The sequence below is a fragment of the Excalfactoria chinensis genome, chromosome 2, assembly GCF_039878825.1.
Source record: "Excalfactoria chinensis isolate bCotChi1 chromosome 2, bCotChi1.hap2, whole genome shotgun sequence".
Classification (NCBI taxonomy): Eukaryota; Metazoa; Chordata; class Aves; order Galliformes; family Phasianidae; genus Excalfactoria; species Excalfactoria chinensis.
This window is the reverse complement of record NC_092826.1, coordinates 40,495,030-40,518,923: the sequence shown is the minus strand read 5'-3', so window position 1 is coordinate 40,518,923 and position 23,894 is coordinate 40,495,030. Positions and strand designations below refer to the sequence as shown.

The window sequence follows — 23,894 nt, the reverse complement described above, 5'->3', positions numbered from 1 at the left end:
TTCTTGAAAAAAGTTTCATGTTTGCCTTGATCACAGCCTGCATATGTTTTTTCTTACTTTTTTCCACACTTACATGCCTCTTCTACCTAAGTACATGCAGTTTGTTACATGATCTGACATGCTTGAGGCTGGTAAATCTTTGATGTATGTAATAATTTTAATGCATTTATAAAGTACTATTGGCTGTGTATTCTGATTTTCCTTATATTTTCCTTATTTTTTAACTTGCCATATCTTTTCATTTTCCCAGATTCATTATTCTCCTTAAATTGTTCGTTTGATTTCTTGCATCTGAGCCCAGCCAGATTGCATTGTATTGTCGTTTTTGACACTACAGTGTATTGGAATGAATATAGCTATCCCACTTGTCTTCTTGATCTAGACAAGGTCTAAATTAACAAGTCACATTTCATTTTGAACATATGTTTGCAATTCTTCCAGTCTTACTTGGCATATTTCCTGCCTTAGTAAAGATTGAAGGTGTCTGTTTCCGTCTTTAAAAGAATCTTCCTTCTCTCATCTTGTCTGAAGCAATTATTCCTATGGTAGTAGATATTTTCTTTTTTCATCTTTAGATATGTTATTTCTATGTTTAGTCTGGTTGTTTTTTAAAGGACTGAAGTAATATTTAGAATTACTTTCACCATCTGTCTTTGGAATGTGTCTTTCGATTTGCATTCCAGGGCAAACTGTCTGTGCTGTGCTGGTGGTCAGTTTGGAATGATGGAGTTTTACCTAAAAGAATTGATATCTCATAATCAGGGCTAAATAAAATTTAGCCTTATTCTGCATCAGGTTATACTATGCTGCTAAAAGGTGAGATGTGTGGAAGGGAGATTACACAGAGCTAACAGTAGTGCTCAGAACTCATTGCATCAGAATTGCAATGAGTTGAGAGGTGTAGCATAAGCAAGTATTTTTTCCATATTACCTACCTAAAATATGAAGCTGTTGTGACTGAATTTGATGATCTGGGAGCAATTCATAAGTCAGATCCGTCTATTGCTGTCTGCTGTATTCCTTTGTGTTGGCTATATTTGTCTTATAGTTATTGTATTTCTCAGCTTTTGTATTTTGTGGCCACAACAGCAAAAGGACCATGATAATTGCATATTCTCAGAAGCAGTTTTCTTATTCTCCCACTTTAAACTCAGAATCTCTTCCATTGTTTTTGTCTTCAGGTACGTGGAGATTGAAGGATAGATTTTTCTTCAAAATGTGTGCATGTATTGTTGTGTTTGAGATGAGCCTCTAAGAGTTCCTTATCTTCAAGCAAAGAAGCAGTTGCTATCCTTTTGTGTCTATGTTTTTGGCAAGTCCTGGTGTTTTGTTTTTTTTTTTGTGTGTGTGGTTTTTTTTTTTAAATGTTCTGTAGCTTCTAACTGTATTACTTCTTTCATATTCCTACCATCTGTGTCCTCAAGACCTGAAAAGAGCATTTCATATTCAATTTGGTAATCAGTAACTCTTCTATTTATTCTCTCCCCCACTTTTTCTTTTCTTCCCATCTTCATTACCATACTGTGCCTTTCTCTGCATATGTTTTTCTGTCCTTTTTTAGATATATCAAGCCATTTATGAAAGTTTGGTTCTCTTCAGGAAAGACAGACAGGAAAGACGAGGGTTGGTTGCCCCCCTATTTAAAGGAGCAGTATACACATTTGGAGCTCTTTTATGGGATAGGTTGCAGTCTGATTGAGAGCTTGTGTAGCAGGATCAGAGGAGAGGCTAGTAGCATGGATGACATTGTGATGGAAGTGGGAGTTCATTAGACCAAGTGATCTAACTCAACCCTGGTAAAGCCACACCTAGAATACTATGCCCACTTCTGGGCTCCTCAGAGTAAGAGGGGCATGTACTGGAAAATTCAGGTGCAAGGCCACTGAGATGACTGAGAGGCTGAGAGGGCTGAGCCTGTTCAGCCTGGAGAAGGATAGGGTCAGGGGGACCTCATCAATGTATGTAAATACCTGGAGGGAGAATGCAACAGAACCAGAAACTGAAACACAGAATGTATGACTTGTTTATGGAGTATAGAAATCTTGCCCCAACATCTTTGAAAGGTCATGGAGATAGCAAAGGTCCCCAATGACTCGAGTATGAAAATGTTGCAACCGTCTTCAAAAGAAGCCAAAAGAACCTAGGTGTCTTGGTAGACGAGCAAGTTGTATATGAACCAGTGGTGCATCCTGGCAGTAATGGGAGCTTGCAGTACCCTGACCTGTAAGAGCAGGAGCCTGGGCAGTAGATCAGGAGAAGTAATTATTAATAGCCCTTCCGTCTAAAAAGACATTGACCTATTAAAGCAAGTCCAGTGGAGGGCTGCCAAGATATTTAAAAGACTAGATCACAGGCAAGCTGGATTTGTTCACACAGAAAACTGTATTCCACAGCTAGCTAATGATAGACTGCAGAGAAGACAGAACTCTTCTTGGAAGTACACGGTAATAGCATTAGAGGCAACAGACATAAGGTAGAAGTTGGGAAATTCTGATTTGATTGTCATTTTCGCAAGTGTTTAAGCATTGGAGGAGGTTGTTCAGGGAGGCCGCAGGAGCTTTCCTCTCAGAGATACTCCAACATCATGTGGACAATGCCCTAAGAAAGCTGATTGAAGTGGAAGGACTTGGAAAACTAGATGACCTCTAAAGGCCTTACCCAACTCACTTAATTCCATATATGATTTTGTGGATGATATCTACAGCTTATTTTTTTATCTCAGTCCTGTCAGAAAATTGTATTTAACTTGATGTGTCGTGATTTCTTCTTGGGAGCTGGTTAGTCCTCATTTCTTTGTAATCTTCTGGATTCCTTGTTACATTATTTTTCGTTTTGTTTGTTTTTTACCAGGATTTAAAATCTTAAGTTTTGTCTGTGTATGAATGTTTGGATCTGGAAAACCAGGAGTACTATAAACAGGGAATATTAATTGCTCAGTATTTGGCTAGCCCTTCAATTTCTTAGTGTTCTGCTTTTCCTTTGCTAGTAGATTTCATTTTATGCTTGGCTTCAGACTTGTTGAAGTCAGTGAACTTGAAGTGTATTATTATACTTTAATAGTACTGCCAGGTTGATACTTTGCTTCAGCTGTCTTCATCTTTTCTGTTCAGGCAGATATTCTGGGATCTAATAATGTCACTAATGTTATCTTTACATAGTTCCTGTTTGTGTTCCGGACTCTGTTTTCATGCCACTTCTGAGTGAAATATGAGTTATCTGTCTCATCTACTGATACTTCCTGAAGCTTCTTGAGCTCTTTATTTTTTTTCCATTTTTCTTATAGTACAAGGTTTAAAAGGTTTAATCTGATACCAAGGTGTTCTGTACTGAGGCAAGTAGATGTTGAAGTTTAATGGTGGTAGTGGGGCTTTAGTTTAGGAAAGCATACATAGTTTTCTACTGGAATTAATGATGTGTGTTTTTCCGTTGCTAGTTTCTAAATCAGAATATGTATAACTCAGCAGAATCATCTATTTGGTCAACCAGTTAAAAAATAAATAAATAAATAAATAATCTGTTCTTTAGATATATAATATTAAGTTATTATTTTAAATACTAAAAATGGCCAATTAACTCCTAAAGCTATGGAAAGAGAAGTATGCAAAAATTTACAAGAACTGTACACAAAATTTAAAATGAAATTCTCAGATTTTAGCTTTTTAATATACAAGACTCAGATTAAATGTGAAGATAAGCAAATTTAATAACAGTGAAGTGCTGCATTTTATGAGTAAGCAAATGATCCATGGAAATCTTTTATTTATTAGAAGTTAGTATTGATTTTTGGGCAGATTTTATCAGATATAAATAGATGGTTGATGGATATATGTGAATAATGAGTGCACTTGCATCAAATGGGCTGAAATATTTATGTGAAATAAAAATTCCCTTTTTTAGTTATATGCCACCTAGGCTAAGCAGATATAGCAATCTTTCCTCTGACTGTTTTCCTAGTAATTGACTGTTATGGTGTCACTTGCAAAGCTTCATGATCTTTCCTTGTAATTATCAAGATCAGTTGAACCTCTAATTTTATCTGATGTTGCTACCATATGGTACCACTCCCATATTGCTAACTGCAGAAAAATTTAGCATCTTTACTTAACGTTGAGTTGTGTAGCAGATACACTGTAATCAGAAATGCAACCATTGTGTAGCAGAACTTACAGATTTTCTGTGACAACTAAAGCTACTTTTACCTTTTTCTTACTCAAGTGCATTCACACTCACTCTCTGTTACTGACTTGCCAACTGCTACAGCATCCGTTTAGTTTGGTTCCATTTATCATAGTCTCTTTGAATGTTATTTGTTGTTTAAGTAGAAAAATGACTTTTAAATAGGTACTGACATATGGAACCGCCAGCAGTACTCTTTAGAAAATGGGGAAACTTTCTCAATGTTTTCCATGCTAAAAGTACACATCACTTCATTTAGAAGTATTTTTCAGATGTGTTAAATTTCAGTTCTGTAGCTGCCAACTATTATTTGACAGGGAAAGCTTTAGCTGTGAAGATCTCCTTCATGTAGTTGGTCATTAGTAAAGTACTGAGCAAGCAAATCTTATTTTATTATTATGTAAAATAAATGAAACTTTTCTAGAAAGCATTGCTACATATAAAGCATATGGGTGTTTAATCCTATTCTGGAGACTATAAAGAACGTAGATCACTCTAAAAGTAGTGCCTCCTATTTATTTCCATGGAAACTACTACAAATACAAAAAACACAATAACACTCTCTGTTAGTGTTTTGGAGCTAGAATTTGGTCTGTTTTTCAATACAGTCACCACCATTAGCTTTGCATTTTCACGAGTGATAAACAAGAACTGTGTGACTCACTTGTAAAAATCTGCATGGCGGTCGGGAACATTGGTTGTCTTTCACATCAGTCTTGCCATTACTGAAACACACCACCCACTGCTTCACTATGCTCACATCCACTGTTTGGTCTCCATAAATGTTTAGCAAGCTTGAATGAATATCCATGAGTGCAGTTTTCTCAATTTTCTCCTTGTGGAGGAATTCAGTTAGACACCTTTGCTTCATAAGCATTTCCATGTCAGACACCATTCTGTCAGATTGCCCCTCTGCTTCCATCTGTCTCACAGCAGCAAAAGATAATGGAATATTGACAGGAAGGTTCAGCCTCTTCTGCCATACCACCAACATCCATCTCTGATTTTATGGGCAACTGTAATAAAACATGAGGCATTACTTTTGCAATAGTGTTTTTATTTCCCAATTATATTTTCTGGCTTAATGAGAACTCTTTTCTACAGGGATACCTAACTTGGCCTCAAGAATAGAAGGTGTTTAATCTGGCTTCTAATATGCATCAGTTATCAACTCCTAGCAAAGGATTTGTTGATGGTTTGAGTAAAGCTACTAGCTATCATGAATGTGAGTGGCTGATATGAGGGTTTCTGTTTGAGAAAGACAAGTCCAGATAGCTACAGTGTGCAAGACAAGCAGGGCCAGAGGACAGTGCTAAGAAGGTACAATGCTCCATGCCATGAGATCTGCTTGAGATGCTTAGGAATCAAGTACAGTCTAAGGTTTATATACAATTGAGGCAAAGCTAAGCCATTATCTTACAAAATCATTGTGTTTCTGAAAGCCATTCTGTTTAAATGACCTGTTTCAGTAACAGATCATTCACTGTGATCAGTAACTAGATTGTGCAGTGACTTGCTTAGAAGGGCATGAAGAGGTCTTGGAGGTAGTGCAAGGATTGACTTACTCACATTCCTTTAACAAAGCAGGTTGATAATTGGTCGGAAGAGATAAGCATGCAAGAAAGCTTTTAGTTTTCTTTTTAATTCTGATGTAATAGGTGACAACTTGATATACCACCCTTTAGCTTTGTAAACTGGAACACTGTTACTAATTTATTTTTTCAATTGTTTAGCATCTTTGATATCTTGGAACAGTAAATATGCATATAAAGCACAATTCCATCTTCTCTACACCAAGGAAGAATGAACAGTGTCTATTTTTCTTGATAGATATTGCCTAGAAGATTTTTTGGCTGTCTGATGATGGAGGACTCACAGTCTTTCCAAGTAAAAGTCTAGTGCTTCACTAGTTTTACTATTAGAAAGTTTTCTCCTCTGTCTAATCTGAAACTTAAGAACTTTAACCGTATTACTTTTTGTTCAGTTCTACATATACCTAGAGCATGGAGATGACTATGTTTGCATTGCAATAGCCTTCAGGCATGAAGACTGTAGACTGTGCCCTGTCTTCCTGTTTCCTTTTCTTGAGATGCAGTCCTTGTTAATGCATTCTTTATAGCTTGAGGACCTTCAGCTTGTGATTGGCAACATTTCTCTACTCTGGAGTTTATTACAAATTCAATTCAAAATTGAATGTTTTACCCCATCTCAGATTGTAGGTAACATCAAGTGGATGATAAATGATTTCCAAGTTTACACAATACTCTTGTTCTTAACTTCCGGTGTGGTGCTCACCTTCTTTGCAACTGTATGCCAAGGTTGAGTTGTATTCAATTCATGATCAGCCTGTGTGTTCATAAGCCACAAATCCTTATCCACAAAAGGATCGCATAGCCACTTAGTTTCTCCAGTTTTGTATTTCTTTGCTTAAGTATTTCTACAATAGTGAGGACCTTTGCATTTACTGCTATTAGAATACCCTACTTATCCCCATTGTTTTCAGTGTAATTTTAAAATCTGTCAAGACAGTTCTGAATTATGTCATTAGCATATTTCTACCTTTTTTTAATCATGTCTCTGTAATAAGGCTTTCTAGTTGATAAGTGAACTGTAGTTAACTAAGAAAGGTTTTCTGAGTAGTTCTACAGCCACTTAATGGCAGTTTATATATCCTAGTTTCCTTAAGAAAATGTCATGTGACACAATATTGTTAAGATACACAGCTTGTGCTATTTCTCTTCTATCATGAGGCCTTTTATGCTGTCAGAAAGAAAATAGATTGACTTGACATGATCTGTTGTTGACAAATCTGTGTTGGCTGTTGCTCAACTCATATTAACATCCAGACAGTTTTTTATAGTCTGATATCTTGTGCTTTAAAGATTGCATATACTCTCCAGATCTTGCAAAGAGAGGGAGTAAGAAATAAGAAAGGTACTTAGCCATAGACTTTTTGTACTAATTTAGATGAGTTGTATGTATCATAGGATCATAGAATACTTAGAATTGGAAGGAACGTTTAAAGGTCATTCAGTTCAATTCCCCTGCAATGAACAGGGGCAATCACATCTTGATCATGTTGCCCTAAGCCTGATCCAGCCTTGCCTTGAAAGTCTCCCAGCATCCACCACCTCTCTGGGCAACCCATTCCACTACCCTCACTACCTTCACCATAAAAGATTTCTTCTTTATGTCTAATCTAAATCTCCCCTCTTTAAGCTAGAAACCATTTCTCCTTGTTCTATCACAACAGACCCTGCTAAAGAGTCAGTCCCATTCTTTCCTGTAGCACCCCTTTAGATACTGAGAGGCTGCTATAAGGTCTCTTTGAAGCCGTCTCTTCTCCAGGCTGAAGAGCCCCAGCTCTCTCAGCCTGTCCTCATAGGAGAGATGTTCCATTTGTTTGATATTTTTTGTGGCTCTCCTCTGGATGTGTTCCAGCAGGTCTATGTCTCCCCTATACTGAGGACTCCACATTTGGATGCAGTACTCCAGGTGAAGTCTTACCAGCGCAAAGCAGAGAGGCAGGATGACCTCCCTTGCCCTGCTGTCCATGCTTCTTCTGATGCAGACCAAGATATGGTTGGCTTTCTGGGCTCTGAGGGCACATTACTGGATCACATCCAGTTTCCCATTCAGAAGTACCCCCAGGTCTTTTATTGGCAGGGCTGTGCTCAATCCTTTTGTCCCCCAGCTCTATCAGTAGGGGATGTTGCCTTGACCCACGTGCAAGACCTTGCACTTGAATTTATCAAACCTCTTGAGGTTCTCCTTGGCCCACTGTTCAAGCCTGCCTAGGTCCCTCTGGATGGCATCCAGTCCCTCTGGTGTGTCAACCACACCCTTCAGTTTGGTGTCATCAGCAAACCTAGTGAGGGTGCACTTGACCATAGATTACTAGATGTAATCTAGTACCAAGCTGCTGTATAGGTCCCCTGTAGATTTTGTCTCGTGTTCACCCAGAATTCATCCATATGAATGTTTTAGGACACCCTTGGACATTTCAAAAAAGAATGAGATATTTCTGTATAGACCACAGAGATGTCCTGAAGTCCTTGATCTGTAAGTCAATAGCTATGCTTATCGCTCTTTTTACACTCAGGTGATACCTGTGTGTTGTATATGTGAAGCTAAATTATATGTTTCTACAAGTGTCACAGACCCTCTTCAGTGTTCTGTGGATTCTGAAATCTGTCTTTTAACATTTCTGATGTAGATTCACAACAAGACATTTAGGAAGCTTGTCCACCAAGCCAATCCAATTTGAATACAATTAAGTTTTCAGCTCCTTGCTTATTCAAGGCTGAGCTGTTACCCTTCTATTGATGTTATTTATTCTTTTAGGCACCTGGTATTAAGATGAATGAAAAAAAAGGTGTTAAGAGCATTAGCTATGTTCATGCATCCCACTAGTTTTTGCACCGTGTTGCATGGTGGACTAACATTTTTTTCATCATCTTCTTGCTACTAATGTACTTACACAATTATTTCTTTTAGAGACTGATGCGTTTCTTGCCAACTGCATCTCATTTTGGCCCTTTGTAACCTGTTTACTGTGGTATTCTTGGTTAGGAACTTGAGTTTATCTTTGTTCCTTGCAAGCTGCAAGATCAACAGTGGGTTTTTTACTAATACCGTGTGGTCTCCTTGTACAGTCCCCATTGTTCCTTTTCAGGATGCTTTGCACTTGGTCAGGATTGTTTATTAAAAAAACTGTGAGGTTTCTCTTACACCATTTCTCACTTGCACAGAGTTCTAGAGGGATTCTCCCAACTAATTCTGGATTTGTGAAAATATGCCTAATTGGAACACATTTTTTTACTCTACTGTCATTAGTATTTTCTTTCTTTTTCCAAACAAACTTTACTGTTTTATAGTACTATGAGTCATATGAATTACCAGATTTCCATTTTGCCCATTAAGTCAAAATGTTGATTGTCAACTAAATCTTCTTCCAAGTCCTCCTACATACCATTTATAATTCTTGCAGTAGTGTTCAACTATTAGAAGCTGAGCTAAGTGTACCACTGCTATCGTATTAGTTCCTTCTTTAACCTCCTTCTATAAATAAGCTTAGTCTTCACAATGATGCACAGTGCAGTATTTTATATCTGATAGTTTATGTGTTTTGTTTTTTTCTTTTGCCAGTCTTTGATTTGTTTTGAAGTGTATCTCACAAGTTGGCTTTAATAGTCATTCTTGCTCATATAATTGGGTGACATATATATAAATACTGCAGTAAGATGTGGGGGAATTGTCCAAAATGTCTTCACAACATGTTTCTTTCCTCTGTGAGGGCTATTTTCTGTCTTTGCTTACCTATTACCATATATCTTAGCATTCTCAAATATCACCTCATGGGTGAGGGTGCCAAAGCCATTCTGTCCATAACACCTATTCTATCATTCCCAATATATATCTGTCACTGCTGATAAAAATATCAGTAGATCTGTAGGCTCCAGGATGAGTCTTACAGCCTCCTTGTCACTTGTGACCCACTCACTATCATTTCTGTCTGTATTCTTAGATCAAAGGTAGATGGGCATCAAAGTTTAATAATCAGTGAAATGGGTAGATTTCCTTATCGATGGTCATCAGATTGTCATTGTTGTCCTCATTCCCCTTCATTCCCTCCTCAGAATCTATTTTTCGGAGGTGGTGAATCTCATGGACACTGGGAACACTGGCTTTTTGTTCTCTGTTCTTGAGACTGGTTCCTCTTTTTTACCAGAATAGGTGACAGTACCTTTCTCTGCACTTGAAGATCATACTAAGGTTTCATTAAGGTGTGTGGCATGAATTACTCACCTAGTTTACACTAGTTTTCATTCAGAGGATCACCATTTGGTAAACGTTTGTGCATCTTGACACTGTTTTTGCATCTGTTCTGAAAATTCCAATTATTTTTTTAGCAGATTTGACAGCAATTTCTTTTATCACTTAGGGATTCTGTGGAGCAACTGAGTATCCAGTACACTACAAATATTTCTTCTGATGTTGTCTTGGACTGTAGGTTATAGGGAGGTGGGCGGTGTTTTGTGCTGTCTAGCATAGGTAGCAAATGCAGAGGAGAAATAATGGGAAGTAGATGCGGATAAAAAAAATTACCCAGTTCCTTGGTAAGTTTTTTTTACTTTTTAATGCTTTCTAATGCAAACAGATGTTGAGTTTTAGCAGATATGTTTCTGAGTTGGGTTATTTTTTGTTAGCTTTCAATAAAAAAGTGGAAATATTAAAGCCATTATGAATTCTGCATGGAAATATTAGTTTTAAGACCATTGTGCTGAATTAGAATTTAAAGTTCAACAGAATAAAACCTAAAGTTTAGAAATGTTTGTTATTCCAGGTCATTAACACACTCTCTGTTGGACAACATTTTTAAATAACATAAAACTTAATAGTGTATTTTAGAACTGCTCTCTTGGCATGTTTCTGCAAAGTCTAATTTAGACCTACTGCTTAATTGTACTGTTTGCTTGTCAGAGTACAGAGAAGTAAATACAGCCTTTGGCTTCAATAAATTTTGGCTTCCACTTAAATTTTTTTGGCGAAGGTAAAAATATATTCTCTCAGTGAGATAAGACTTCAACAGAGGCTATGTTAATTAATCCTGTAGGAAGAATACCTGTTGGTCTTTCCAGGTTTAACAGAGCAGAAAAAAATGTTGGCCTGACTTCACACAACCAGTTTATTGAGGAAAGGACCAGAGCATCTTTGTTAGTATGATTGTTTCTTGTTGACAAGCATTTCATTCCCTGGTGTTTTGCTTTTATTTATAAACTAGATTTACAGTTGTTAGTTCTGTGTCTGCTCAAACTTGTCTGTTTTTGGTTGAATATTTTTTATTTCTTTTTCCTGCTTAGAATCTTTAAATGAATCAAAAATAGCTAAAAGGTTGGCCTTAATTTAATTGGTTTTTTTGTTTGTTTTTGTTTGTTTGTTTGTTTTTTCCTTCATTTGGTAGTGGATCTAGCTTCCTTAAAACAATTTGAAAATTTCTGTCTCATTCATTTAATTCTTCAGCCATCGAGTTCCTTTAGATTTGTTTGTTGTCATCCCTTACTCCTTGAGCTTTAACTAACTGGATGCATTCTTCCTATTCCAGTCTAAGCACAGGATTTCTTTGATCTCAAATTTCTGAGCACATCACTGAGGACAGTCAACTCTATATTTCCTGCTTTTTTTCTTTTTTCTTTTTTTTTTTCCCCAAGAAGAAATTGTGTCTGCTTTGCAATAATTTGTTAATTTATGTGTTGATTTAAGGGGATTCCAAATCCTGTTGGATTTGCAAGTTTAGTCCTGTTACATTTAACTAGAATTCTCAACCTCTCCATTTTGAATTTATTTCGTATCTTTTGCCTTAAATTATGTGTACCAAGCCTATGTAATGATGTCTGCTTTCAACATTCCTCTATAGCATTTTAACCTGAAATGGTTATTTCATATTATGTTATAATAGACCACTGGAAGCTTCTCTTCTAATTAATTAATGGTTTTCCACCTTCTGTATTATTACATGATTTTCTGTTTTGGCTGTTCCAGCTACTTCAGTCTTCCATGAGGTCTGTGGGGCCATGAACACAGATCTCAGTAAAGCTGTTCCATGGCCAGTTCATCAAGGCAGTGACAGTCATGAGGTCAGCAGCCAATTGTCCTTAAGTTTTTTCATCATCTTTATTTAATCTATTGATCCTTAACTTCATATTTTCAGTGCAGCCTGCATCTTTCTTTCAGGTGCAGTCCCCATATGATCTGGTGTTCTGTTTTTGCTGGTTAACTGTATGAATATTTGTTCATACATGAGACACTGCATTCTACCTCTCATTCCACATTTCTGCTATTAGTTTTTTTCTTGTGGTTCTGTTTATTTTTTCTTCCATAAGTACTTATTCCTTATTACTAACAACACTTTACCTGTGATCCTGCCAACATATTTCAGTTCAGAAGTTCCAGCCTGTCTTTTTCTGTTATGTGGTCCAGATAACCTTTCTGACATTAATCTTGAAGTCTGCATTGCCTATTTCACCCCTTGGAACATGCTATCTATTAGAAATTTAGCACTTTTTGCAATTGTATTAGTTAATATACTGAAATATGCAGTATCTCTTCCTATAAGCCTTGCTTCTCTCACACCCTTGTGAAAACAGTTACAATGAAGCTAATGCTATTCTTCTTATATTTATATGGTACTCTAACTTTGCAATCTTCATAATGCACTTGATTTATGCAACCTAGTGAAATAGCTTGTTAATATTTGGTTTAGTTTCTTGCCATCTAAAAATTAATTGCTGCTGAAAATCAGCATTCTTCTTCAACCCCATGCAGTCCATTGCATCTTTGCATGAGATCTAATGATCATATGACCTTAGAATAAGTTGCATCGTCTTGCTGGTTTAATAGAAAATTAGTGTATGTGAATTATTACTTTCCTATGCAGTTTGTTGTTCTGACTCATAATATGAATGCACATTTTACCACTAGCTGAGCAGTGGGGTTTCAGGAAGACCAGAGGTAACCTGCAGTTACACAAGGTTAAATAAAAAAAAATGTGTCTGTATTACCCTTACATGAAAAACACTCAGAATTTGTGATGAAAATTTGAGTTTATTGAAGTTTGGAGTAGAATCTACATTGACACAAGTGGGTGTCACTATTTCATCACCTTTAATATTGAAGTTGAGGTAGCTTCAGCACCTCTCTTTAGGAAACAAAAAATTGTTTAGTAACTTTTGATTCCTGTTCTTCCTGTGTTATCTCACTGATTTTATTTTTCTGATGCTTCTGCTGCACATTACACCATTTCTTTCCAGTTCTTCTTCAGTTTTATCTTTAGTCGTAGCTACCCTACGGTTTAAGCTGCTGCCTGCGGCACTGGAGGGCCCGGGTTCGAATCCCCCCTGTGGCGCAGGGGTAGAAGTGCCGCTTCGCTACACAGGGGGCTCGAAACCCGGGAGTTGGACTCGATGATCTCTAAGGTCCCTTCCAACTCGCACGATACTATGATACTATGATACCCTGTAATTAATGCAGTCCCACAGCTCACACTGTGTGAAGCACAGAGGCATTATTTATCCACCTTAACTGACTCATGTCCTATAACTTGTTGGCAAAGCAGTGGTGTATAGGGAACCTGCTTTGGCAGGGAGGTTGGACTCAATGATCTCTCGAGGACCCTTCCAACCCCTACAATTCTGTGATTCTGTGTGATTCTGTGATACAGCAGGAGATCACAGGCAGCAGCTCTGCATGTGTGTCCTGCTGAGGGGCACATTCACATACAGTTTTCTGTCTGTAATCAAATACATTTTGCATTGCCTGTTTCTTTTTTTACTACTATACATCTCACATTACTCATAGGAGACTACTATGGAACAGTATGTGAGCTAGGCAATTAGTAAATTCTACCAGTTCTTTATCCACCAAATAGTCCAGACTTCATACCCATATTTCTCCAATTTAGAGATAAAGATGCAGTGCAGGACCACATCAAAGGCTTTTCAGAAGTCCAGGTAGATGATATCACTTGCTCTGCCTTTGTCACTTGATTGTGGAAGGCCACCACATTGATCAGGCATGATCTGCTCTTGGTGAAGCCATGCTGGCAGTCTCAGATCACATTATCAAAGGCTATTCTGAAAGCAAGGCCAGTGTGATCTGGGAAAGGTAATGTTCAATGAGGGAAACATACTTAAATATCCTGAAGTGTTTCTGGCACATTTACTTCTTTCTGATTCTGGTTTGGAACAGGCGCTGTGAGTTAAGGGAATATTACATATCTGAAATACGCAATAATAAAATGTTCATTTGGTGTCTTTCAGTACTAGATCATAAATGGTGTTTTCAAGTATTAACCTATTAGTAACCTGAAATGTAGAATGACCTTTATTTATCAATTTGTGTTTATAGTCTGCCTGTTGTCCTAGTAATTTGTTTTGTTTAGTTTTTTCTGTTATTAAAATTCTTTCAAATGCTTATTAGAATTCCCTGAGAAGTCAAATATATCCCCAGAAACTGAAAATCAACTTGTATGATAAAAAAGATCAATATTTGGATTGCTTTTTACAGCTATTCCAGAAAATATTGCAATTGATATTTTTAATGGTTTTATGTCATTGTATGGTTGACAGATGTAAGAAGTAAAATAATTATAATGTTGTTCCAGAGTTTTAATGCTTGTAAAATTAGATGTATAGCTGTTTTAACTTATTTTTTAAGTTTACTCATCATCCACTTACATAGCTAATATGAATGTTCATAAAACTGAGAAACAGAGCAAAGTTCTTTTGTCATTATCTTTAATTTGTTTTGTACCATATTCCAGGAAGATGCACAAGTACAATAATGAACTTCATTTCTGACTGTGCACCACAGTTCCAGACATCTGAGGCTCGTGATAGAGTTGTGATTGAAACACATAAGTTGTAAACTCAGTTGTCATTGGTAATGGTGAAGACTGATTACAGCTGAAGAGAGCACAATGATGTGGGATTAGTCCATTTGTGCTTACAGTAACTATAATGACAAACATGTTTTAGTAGTCGTAGATTGTTTCCTTTGTTATTTCCACTTTCTGTCCATCCCAACTTCCCTTAATTGGGATTCCCCTTCCATGAAATCTTAGTTGACGCTATTTCTGACAGTATCTCCTGCTACCATTGGCTTATTTTCTAGATGGGAAGTGATGGAGTTTTGCGCCTCAGTAGTTCTGCTCTAAACAATGAATTCTTCGCGTATGCAGCACAAGGGTGGAAACAACGATTGGCAGAAGGTAACTTTTTGTTTGCACTCAGATTTACCTAAGATTAATTATTTTCAAGAGGCAAGCCACCATTGCTCCAATTGAGAAATAGTTTTAAAAGGGAAGGTGTAATGCAATGGTAATCTAGTGAAATGAACATTGCTAATTCCATTTTGAATTTAGTCTACATTATCACAACTTTCTGTGATGGTTTTTCTGACCATTAAAAAGAAAAAAAAAGACAACGCATTTTCGTCAATGCCAAACCTTGGAAACATAAATGCATGTGACTAAATTCCACCAATATTGTTTCAAAATAGTGAAGTTACATGGTAAAACTGGTCTTGCTACTTCACACTCACTTTGTTTTTCAGTGTATTCATTGATTGTTGGATGACTGTATCAGAAATCACTGTGCATTATCTGTATAGCTGTAATTCATAATTATATGTGAAACTAATCATCCACAACTTTTATTCAACATGTTAGTATTTGTTTTCTAGGAGAATTTACTCCAGAAATGCAGTTGCGCATCAGACAAGAGATGGAAAAAGAAAAGAAAACAGAGCCTTGGAAAGAAAAATTCTTTGAAAGGTTTTATGGTGAAAAGTAAGTATTGAAGCAAATAAAAGCTGCTTTTTTTTTTTTTTTTCATTTTCTTTTAGGAGCAAATGAAAATATAATTCTCTGCTTCACATAGCACAGTCATATGCTGTAAAACTTAATAAAGTGGTTATCAAAGGCATCATTCTCTGATATAAGAAGTTGTGTGTAGAATTATGGTGGCACGTCTACACTTGCATTACAATTGCATTTTTAAAGGTTCGTAACTCATCCATAAAAATTCATTTCAAGGAAGGCTTAAGACACAAGGCTCAGGCATGTGAGTATTTTTTAATTATCTTTTAAAAGATGAGATTAGGTCTGTTCTTCCTGCAAAATATAAATACAGCTTCTTCAGACTAGAAGACTAGTAGAAATGGTTTTTTGTTTTTTTAGTCCTTTCATTTTTTCTAGTGGTAACTTTTTTTAATCAAATAATTCTTCTTAGTGTTTCACAGAGATGGCCTTTCCTACAGAGTGTACAGCAGACGAAATACTGGACAGAGTCATATGAAAATGATGACTAGTCTAATTTTAGAAGTGAGATGAGAAGAATAGATGCCCATAATTGGCTAAAATGAATTAGATGTTATTGCTCCAGGTGCTCCACTGCGTAGTCAGCATGATTTGATTGAAGCAGAGATGGCATTCTGCAGAAGCGTAACATTTAGTCCTTAATTCTTTGTAAAGAATCAGAATTTCAAAGAGATTCACATCATTTTAAAATTATAAAATCTTCCTTTTGAAATTTGTTTTTAAACAGTTAATCTGTCCGTCCCTTAAATCAGACTTCAATTTGAAACACCTATTAAAAATCTCAACCATTAAAAAATAATTAATTCAAAGCTACTGATTTTTTATTTTCATACATGAATAAATGGAATTTATGAATTACACATAGTAGCCAAAATGTGCTAAAGGAACCTCACATGAGATTTCTTAGCTTTGTTATTAGATGCTCTTCGCTTAAGAAAACTGAGGCACTGGAAAACCTGAGTAAGAGTGGTTGACTTAAAGATGAGGCATTTAATTAAAATGTTTCTGCAGTAACACCGCTGCTTCTCACAATCCAATGCTTTGGCCTATTGGTGAACTGTGGTGAAAACATGGTGGGAAACAGATATATTTTAAAATTTTTCAGACCTTTCTAGGTGCTTCCCCCAAGTGTGAATACAATGTTATCTTTAAAAACTACACAATGTTATCTTCAAAAATAACGAAGATTCTAGGGTCTTAGCTTTGCAGACTTCGTTATTGTCAAGTGCTTCATTTCTTAAAAGTTTTGAGACCTTTTTGATTCATGTAGTATCAGAAAGTATTTATTAGGTTTTTAGGTAAGGGCTTTTCATTATGTGTGTAAGACAAGTAAGTTACAGTCTCCTTATGAAGGAAAAGGCTGTGTAATGTATTAACAAAGGACCTTCCACAGTTAGAAGTTTAGTAAGAGCAAAGCTCTATTTGAAGACTGTTGTGAAGACAAGACACAAATGACTGTCATATGCACAGAGAATGATACTCTGAATTTTACAGAGCCAGCAGTCCTGCTGTGCCTGCTGAATGCTGGACACTGTAATAGTTGGCAGATAATTACTCAGTCTGCAGTGATATGTGTCACTTGGGAAGATAGGTTCCTGACATCAGCATTGTTATGCAAAATGTCATATTGCACATAATTCTCCTTTCTGACTAGAGTATTGAATGTGATTCCCCCTGCCCTTTCTCCGACTTACATTATTTGACTTGCATCCTTCTTCTTGGTTAATATGTACGCAGCTTCTACTTCTTTGCTGCTTGGCCAGTAGTAATTATTCTTCCCATTATTTACTGTCTCTTTGATAACATTTTCTTCTGTTTTCACCTTGTAAAAGTTATCTTGCCTTTTTTTTACTTTCTACATTTTTAAACTTGGTTTGAATATAATTGGGCTTCATCTATTTTCAGTCGTGTTGATTCAACTGAAGTAGCAGATTTTTAAAACTTCCTGAGCTATTTCTCAGATTAGTCGTCTCTCTTGCAGTCTAACTTACTTTCCAATCAATCTGGAATCTTGCTCTTCAAGATTCAGCTAATTTGATCTTTAAATATTCCGTAGCTTATTAAATTTTCACCTCATACCTAGAGAAGGATCATAAATAGATGCAGAGACCTTGGAAAACAGTTTTACATGGCATTCAATGGCTTTAGCGCTTCTTTCATGTAGGCTCTGTGCATTATGATTTTTTTGTGTGTGTTTGTTTATCTCTCTGCCCAGACTGTTTATCACGGGACTACCAGTTGTAGTTTACTTCCATCAATTTATGTTCTCATTCCATTTTCTCATGATTGTTGATTTTCCTCTCATGGACTTATTTTAAAAAACAGAAACTTCATTCTGCAGTCATTTGTCCAGGATCAGCTGATATGTGTTGCCAGAAATTTGTATTCTTCTGGTTTATGTCCCTAGGACTACAAGGGTTATGTTCTATTGTCTCATTATACTATTTCCTTTCCCAGTCTTGAGTGTGATACCTGTCAGGATAACTCTGCCAGCTCACTAAATCAAAGGTTTAATTTTGGGCAGACCTCTTCTGAATGTTATTCCTGATTTAAGCCTTCATTAATTTTCTTTAATTTTCTGTAGTACTACTTATCACAACACTGGAGTATCAGTATCTGTATATCCTTGAGTAGCTGTTTCTGTATTTTACTGTTTGATAACTGTCTTCCTTTAGTTTATCAAGTGAATCCTGTTCTTATCAGCACTTTCAGTGATGGCTGTTCTTGTATTTCTCTGCTCTTTTACAAAGTTTGAGTGTCTGTTTCTTTAAGGAGAAAGACAGATCAGCCATTTATCTTGCAATCTGGGATTGCCTTAAACATCCTGACCTTGAGCCTTCTTTTTTTGAAAGTGTTTCTTCCTTCACAACAATATCTTCTTCAAAATAGCTATATTTCCAGCACTGCATAAAACTGATTGAGATTCAGTGTTTGTTCTGCTGACCTTAATCCTACATTCTTATTTTTCTATACTCCTTCCTTTTTGATATATTACTTGAGTATATATATTTGTGCAGTGCCCATGTGGCAGTTGCATTGACCTTTATTGTGCAGTGCATTCCTTTGCTGTCTTTTCATTCCCTAACTATAATTATCAGGCAATATCTTCTGTGATGTAAGCTAGCCAGAGAAAGTATAACAGTGGCTCAGTTTTCTGTAATGCACTGTATTTTCCCCCTCTTTATTTTCAAATTTATTCACCTATTCCCAGGTAAATTAAACTTTACTCACCTAAACTTAAAATCTAAGTTTAGACTGTATAGGGAATCTGTAGTCTATATAGAAGAGAGACACATCTTTAGAAATGCATTCATTGTGGGAAATGTAAATTAGCTGTTCTGAATTGCTCTCTGGAGGATCCTCCCTCAGTGTGTTGATGGCACTGGGAGACTTTGTGCATATTAACTGACTAGCACTAGGCAATATTAATAACAACCCTGAGAGTGCTTTTTTGGGTACCACTTCCAAGCTGTGGAATTTCTTCTGTACACCAGTCAGTGTGAATAATGCATCCACTCAGTATTTTTTAAAAGCGTAATCACAGATTGCATCTTTTTACATATTTTTTCTGTTCTTTCATATACGTGGACCTTTGTGATCTCTGTTCCCTCTGGCTGCCCATTGGTATGTTCTCCTGCTTCCATAGTATTTGAATATCTTTCATGCTCACTTATTGCCATATTGTTATTCAGTTACTTTGTGATTAAAATGAGAACAGATATCAAACTCCTCTTGATTAGATTTTAAGACATGACAACTTTTTAAGTCCTCCAAGCAGGCTTTTGTATATTTTCTACTGTTGTGAAATCACTCAAGCACAGTTTGTTTGGATGAGCTCACTAAAGGTGCTGAAGACCTGCTCTGCTGTCCATAGCAGGAAATGAGGATGTAAGAGAACAAATGTTTTTTAAAATAACCACTTTTTTCAGCCATTGATTTTTTATTATTATTATTATTTTATTCTTTTTCTTTCTGTTGAAGCAATAAAAAAGTATTAAAACTGTGGTTTCAGGAATGAAGGTAAGTGAATCTTCAGAAGGCAGCTATACAAAGGAAGGAAGTTTTTTGCACTTCATCCCTGAAAATGAATACATTCATTATAAATATGTCTCCTTTTATCTCCTTAGGAATGTTATTTTTAATTACAGTGAAATCAATTGAATAGCATATACATAGAAATGTTTATTTAAGAATAGTTTCTATCCTAAATGAAGTATTTAGTTTTCTGAAAGAATGAAGCAATAACACAGAAGCTTTCAGCTGATCCCTTGAATGGTACAATGAGCCTGAAGCGGAATGATTTTGATTTTCATGATAAATGTGAAATGATTGTGGAATTACAAAACCAAAATGTCTCTTTTTCTTTCTTGGTTTTAGATACAGCCTTTTCATTTTCACAGAGCATTTAAGCTATAGTGCTAGCTGTGTTGACCCTTAAAAGTACAGGAGGAAGAAATGAATTGTTACTGACTTATGAAGGCGCAATTGTGTTTTGCCTCCACATTGTTGGCGGTGTTAAAATTACAACATTGTGCTGATATTAAAAAAATATATACATAAATAGCTGTGAACCTGTATAATTTGCTTTTTTAGTGTTTTTTGGTGGTTTTTGTTGTTGTTGTTGTTGAAATAACAAGGAATAGATTATTTGTATTTTAAATATTTAAGTTTTTTAACACTACTAAGGCAAGCTGGGCAATTCATTTTCCAAAATTTATAAAGCCGTATCTACAACTATACAAATTAGTCTGCCACCACTTAGCCAAATTACTATTTTAAACTTAATAGTGTATCCTTTTTTTGTAAATGTAAGATGTGAGTGAGAATGGGGATTCTATTTCTTTACCACGACTTTGATGACAAAACCTTACTTAATTTGTGGTTTTATTCTCATATAATTTTTTTTAGATTGGGAATGTCAAGAGGGGAATCTTTGAAACTCACTACAACGCAGAGCAACGATGAAGACGACAGCAATTCTTTGTGTGGATCTTCTGGCACACCTGGTCCTTCTAAGCAAGCAACCTTTGAGGAACATGAACAAAAAGGCCCTAAAACTCCAGCACTACCAGAGAAAGATAACGGTCCATCTATTTGTAATATGGAACAGGTTCCTGTCAAGAATCTAGCGGCAGAAACAGAGAATATACTGATACCTGAGGAATCAATCATTCAGGAGGAGATTGCTGAAGAGGTTGAGACAAGTATTTGTGAATGCCAGGAGGAGAACCATAAAACAGAACAGGAGTTTTCTGAGGAGTCAGAAAGTCCAGCTGGAACAAATGAAGAAACAGAGGCAGTGCAACTTGCAGACAACTCTGAGTCCTGTGTCATGATGAATGATGTAACTGATACTTCATCTCACATTGAAATTAAAGTGGAGTTGAAGTCAGAATGCCCTCAGGAGGAGATGTCTGTTGTAATAGATCAGCTGGAGGATTGTGTATCACCAGCACAATCAGCTTCATCCACAAATTCTGTCAGTGATACAGCAGAGAAGGATTCTGAGTCTGCAAAAGAGCTAATAGCTCCAGAAATGCAAAATGCTGCTCTGGAGGGCTCGTTGTTCACTGGTGGAGGCATTGCAGTGGATATGGAGCTTCAGAGTGACCCTGAGGAACAATCATCTGAGAATGCTTGTATTTCTGAGACTTCCTTTTTCTCCGGAAGTCCAGAAGGACCATGTGTTTGTATTGCATCTCCTGGAGGAGACACTCAGTCAACTTCAGAGGAACCCTGTACCCCAGCTTCACTGGAAACAGCTTGTTCATCTGAAGTGTCCAGTACTGAAAACACTGATGGTGATATTCAGCAAAAGGCCACTGATGAAAGCTTGCATACACCTTTAATGTCAGAAATCTCTCCAATGTCCACCTCACCTGTAACCTCAGAAGCATCTTTGATGTCAAATTTGCCTTTAACATTAGAGGCATCACCAGCTTCTAATTTACCTTTAACATCAGAAACATCTCCAATGTCTGATTTACCTTTAACATCAGAAACATCTTCAGTGTCTTCTGTCCTTCTGACTTCTGAAACATCTGTTGCAAATAGTGTGCCTCTTCCATCAGAAACATCTCCCATTTCAAATTCCCCAAGCAATGAAAGACTTATTTTGCAGCAAAGGAAATCACCTTGTCTGTTAGAAGAGTCGCTCCCCACTTTAAAAGAAGAAAGCTGTATCATTCCTAAGGTGGTTCAAGAAGAGAATCTTGTTGTTCAGCCAAAGCAACTTCAGAGTGCACCTGAAAATTTGAAAGTGGGTCCACTATCAATTATACCTGATACTTCAGCACTGGAAGAGCCTCAAAGCAAAAACCTTTGTCATCAGCCATGTAAGTCACATTCTGAAATTGAGAAATCCTACATTGCTTCCATCCCAGAACACTCCTCCCCTCCAGAGGTGATCAAAATTAAAAATCACATTATTCAGCAACGAGGTGACAAGAAAGGGACACTCTTGCCTTCAGAAGTAGCTGTCTTACCAGAAGGATCAGCAGCAAAAAATATTGAACTGTTTCCAGCAAAGCAACACGAAAAGCTATATACCTCATCTCTAGATAAATCTTCGTTCTCTGAAGTGTGCAGAAGTAAGTCTCATAAGCTAACAGGTGGTACCCAAAGCCGACTAGAGGGCTCACATTCCTCCAAATCATTGGAAACCACAAAATCACCTGAAGTGAGGAATGAAAGCAGAGACCCCGAGATCCCAAAGAGGAAAACAGCAGAACAGCACAGTTTTGGAATCTGCAAAGAGAAGAGAGCTAGGATAGATGATGATCAGCCAAATCGTAGTGCTTCATCAACAAGTCCATCTGATAAAGACCAGCCACTCAGAGAAGAACCCCGAGTTCCACCCCTGAAGGTAAAGTAATGAAAACCACACACTGAGAAACTGAAGGTTTACTGTTTCCCTTCTTCTGATTGCCTGCAGAACCAAAGCTTGGTAGATTTTTGTGTAGGTGTGAGGGGCTTAGTACCAACCTATTTGCCTTACTATCCCTACCATGCCAAATTACATCTGATGTAAATATACCTGTAGTTGTTCAGGCAGGGTCTTTCCTACAAAGTGCCTCTTTGTGAGACTAAGTTTCCAGATTTTCTTTAATGTAATTAAAGAGCTTCCGCGTCATTTGTTCAGTGCTGCTTGTCTTTCTTTCTAATTGCCAACTATATTGTCCATTTGTTCTCCCACAGATGAGTTCTCCAGGAAACATGAATAATAAACCATAGCCATTACTGAGAAAAACAATCTCAGCCTTAATCTATCAAGAGAACCTAAATTCAGAATAGTTGGAGATCCCATTGCAAGTCCAAGACTTGGGGCAGGCTGAAGTATAAGATTTCACTGCAAAATTAATTTTGTAGTGAAAACCACAGAGCTTGCTATCAGGAGGAAGTGTCTAATTGATGTATGTATAAATATCTGTTGAAGGCAAAGCAAAAGATAAAAAGGATACTCTAACTAAGCTCTTTGAAATGTATCCTTCTACTGTGTAAGAATATGAATTCCACTTTAGAAGCATTTTTTTTTTCCCAACAAAGGGATTTCTAGGTTTAGTTATATATAGTCCCTGTGTTTTGACCCTTTTAGTTTTCTACATAATGGTATCAGCCAAGTTTTAGATCCAATTTGCTGAACTTAAGCCACTGACTTTGCAATACTAGTTCCCAATTATTCAGAAATGCCCTTTTCTGCATTTAATTTTAACTGCTGCAATCACTGAAAATTGTTAATATGGCCAGGAGGGCAAATGGGCTAACTGTTCTAATCACTAGTGTGGCAGCTTATTTCAACTAATTTATTTTTATGAGCAGTGATGCAATTGGACGTTAGCCCATTCTGAGTTTTAGTGATATTCTTTCGTATTTGGAAAGTCTCTATCTAGCCTAATAAATTTTAATCATTCTCTAAAGCCAAAGGAATGTAGATCACCAGCAAAGAAAAAAAAAGTCATGGCTATAATAATAAAAATAATCAAGCACTTAGAACTTGAGCAGTTCTGGTGATTCAAAGTGGAAAATGAGGGAAAAAAAGCTACTGACAAAGCAAAATGTTTTAAAGTAGCTGTGAGCTTGTAGTACTCTTTAAAATATGTTAATATAAATTTTAATTGATCCATTCAGCAACAGAGGAAGAAATCTGATGATGAAAGGTGTTAGTTACAAATGATGATCTTTCTTCTTATGTAACGTGCCATCTAAAAAGAAGGGGTAACCAAAATCAGAATTCACCTTTCAATGGATGTTTATTGGCATTAACTGCTAGGAAGAGTGAAACATTCCAGCCCTCCATGTGAATCCATCAGCTGAGCTGTCTGAAGAGACACTGCCCTGGCCT

The 23,894-nt window shown here is 36.7% G+C and overlaps 1 protein-coding gene across 4 annotated transcripts in view; it reads left to right on the top strand.

The window, feature by feature from the left end:
* The window catches only part of ASXL3 (ASXL transcriptional regulator 3), a 133,115-nt gene that overhangs the window by 99,166 nt on the left and 10,055 nt on the right, over positions 1-23,894 (top strand). For all 4 annotated transcript variants that reach the window (XM_072327683.1, XM_072327680.1, XM_072327681.1 and 1 more), the window contains 3 exons: positions 14,848-14,944; positions 15,418-15,523; positions 20,462-22,418. In XM_072327683.1, the coding sequence (XP_072183784.1) occupies positions 14,848-14,944; positions 15,418-15,523; positions 20,462-22,418 (2,160 nt within the window). The remainder of the gene's footprint in view (positions 1-14,847; positions 14,945-15,417; positions 15,524-20,461; positions 22,419-23,894) is intronic.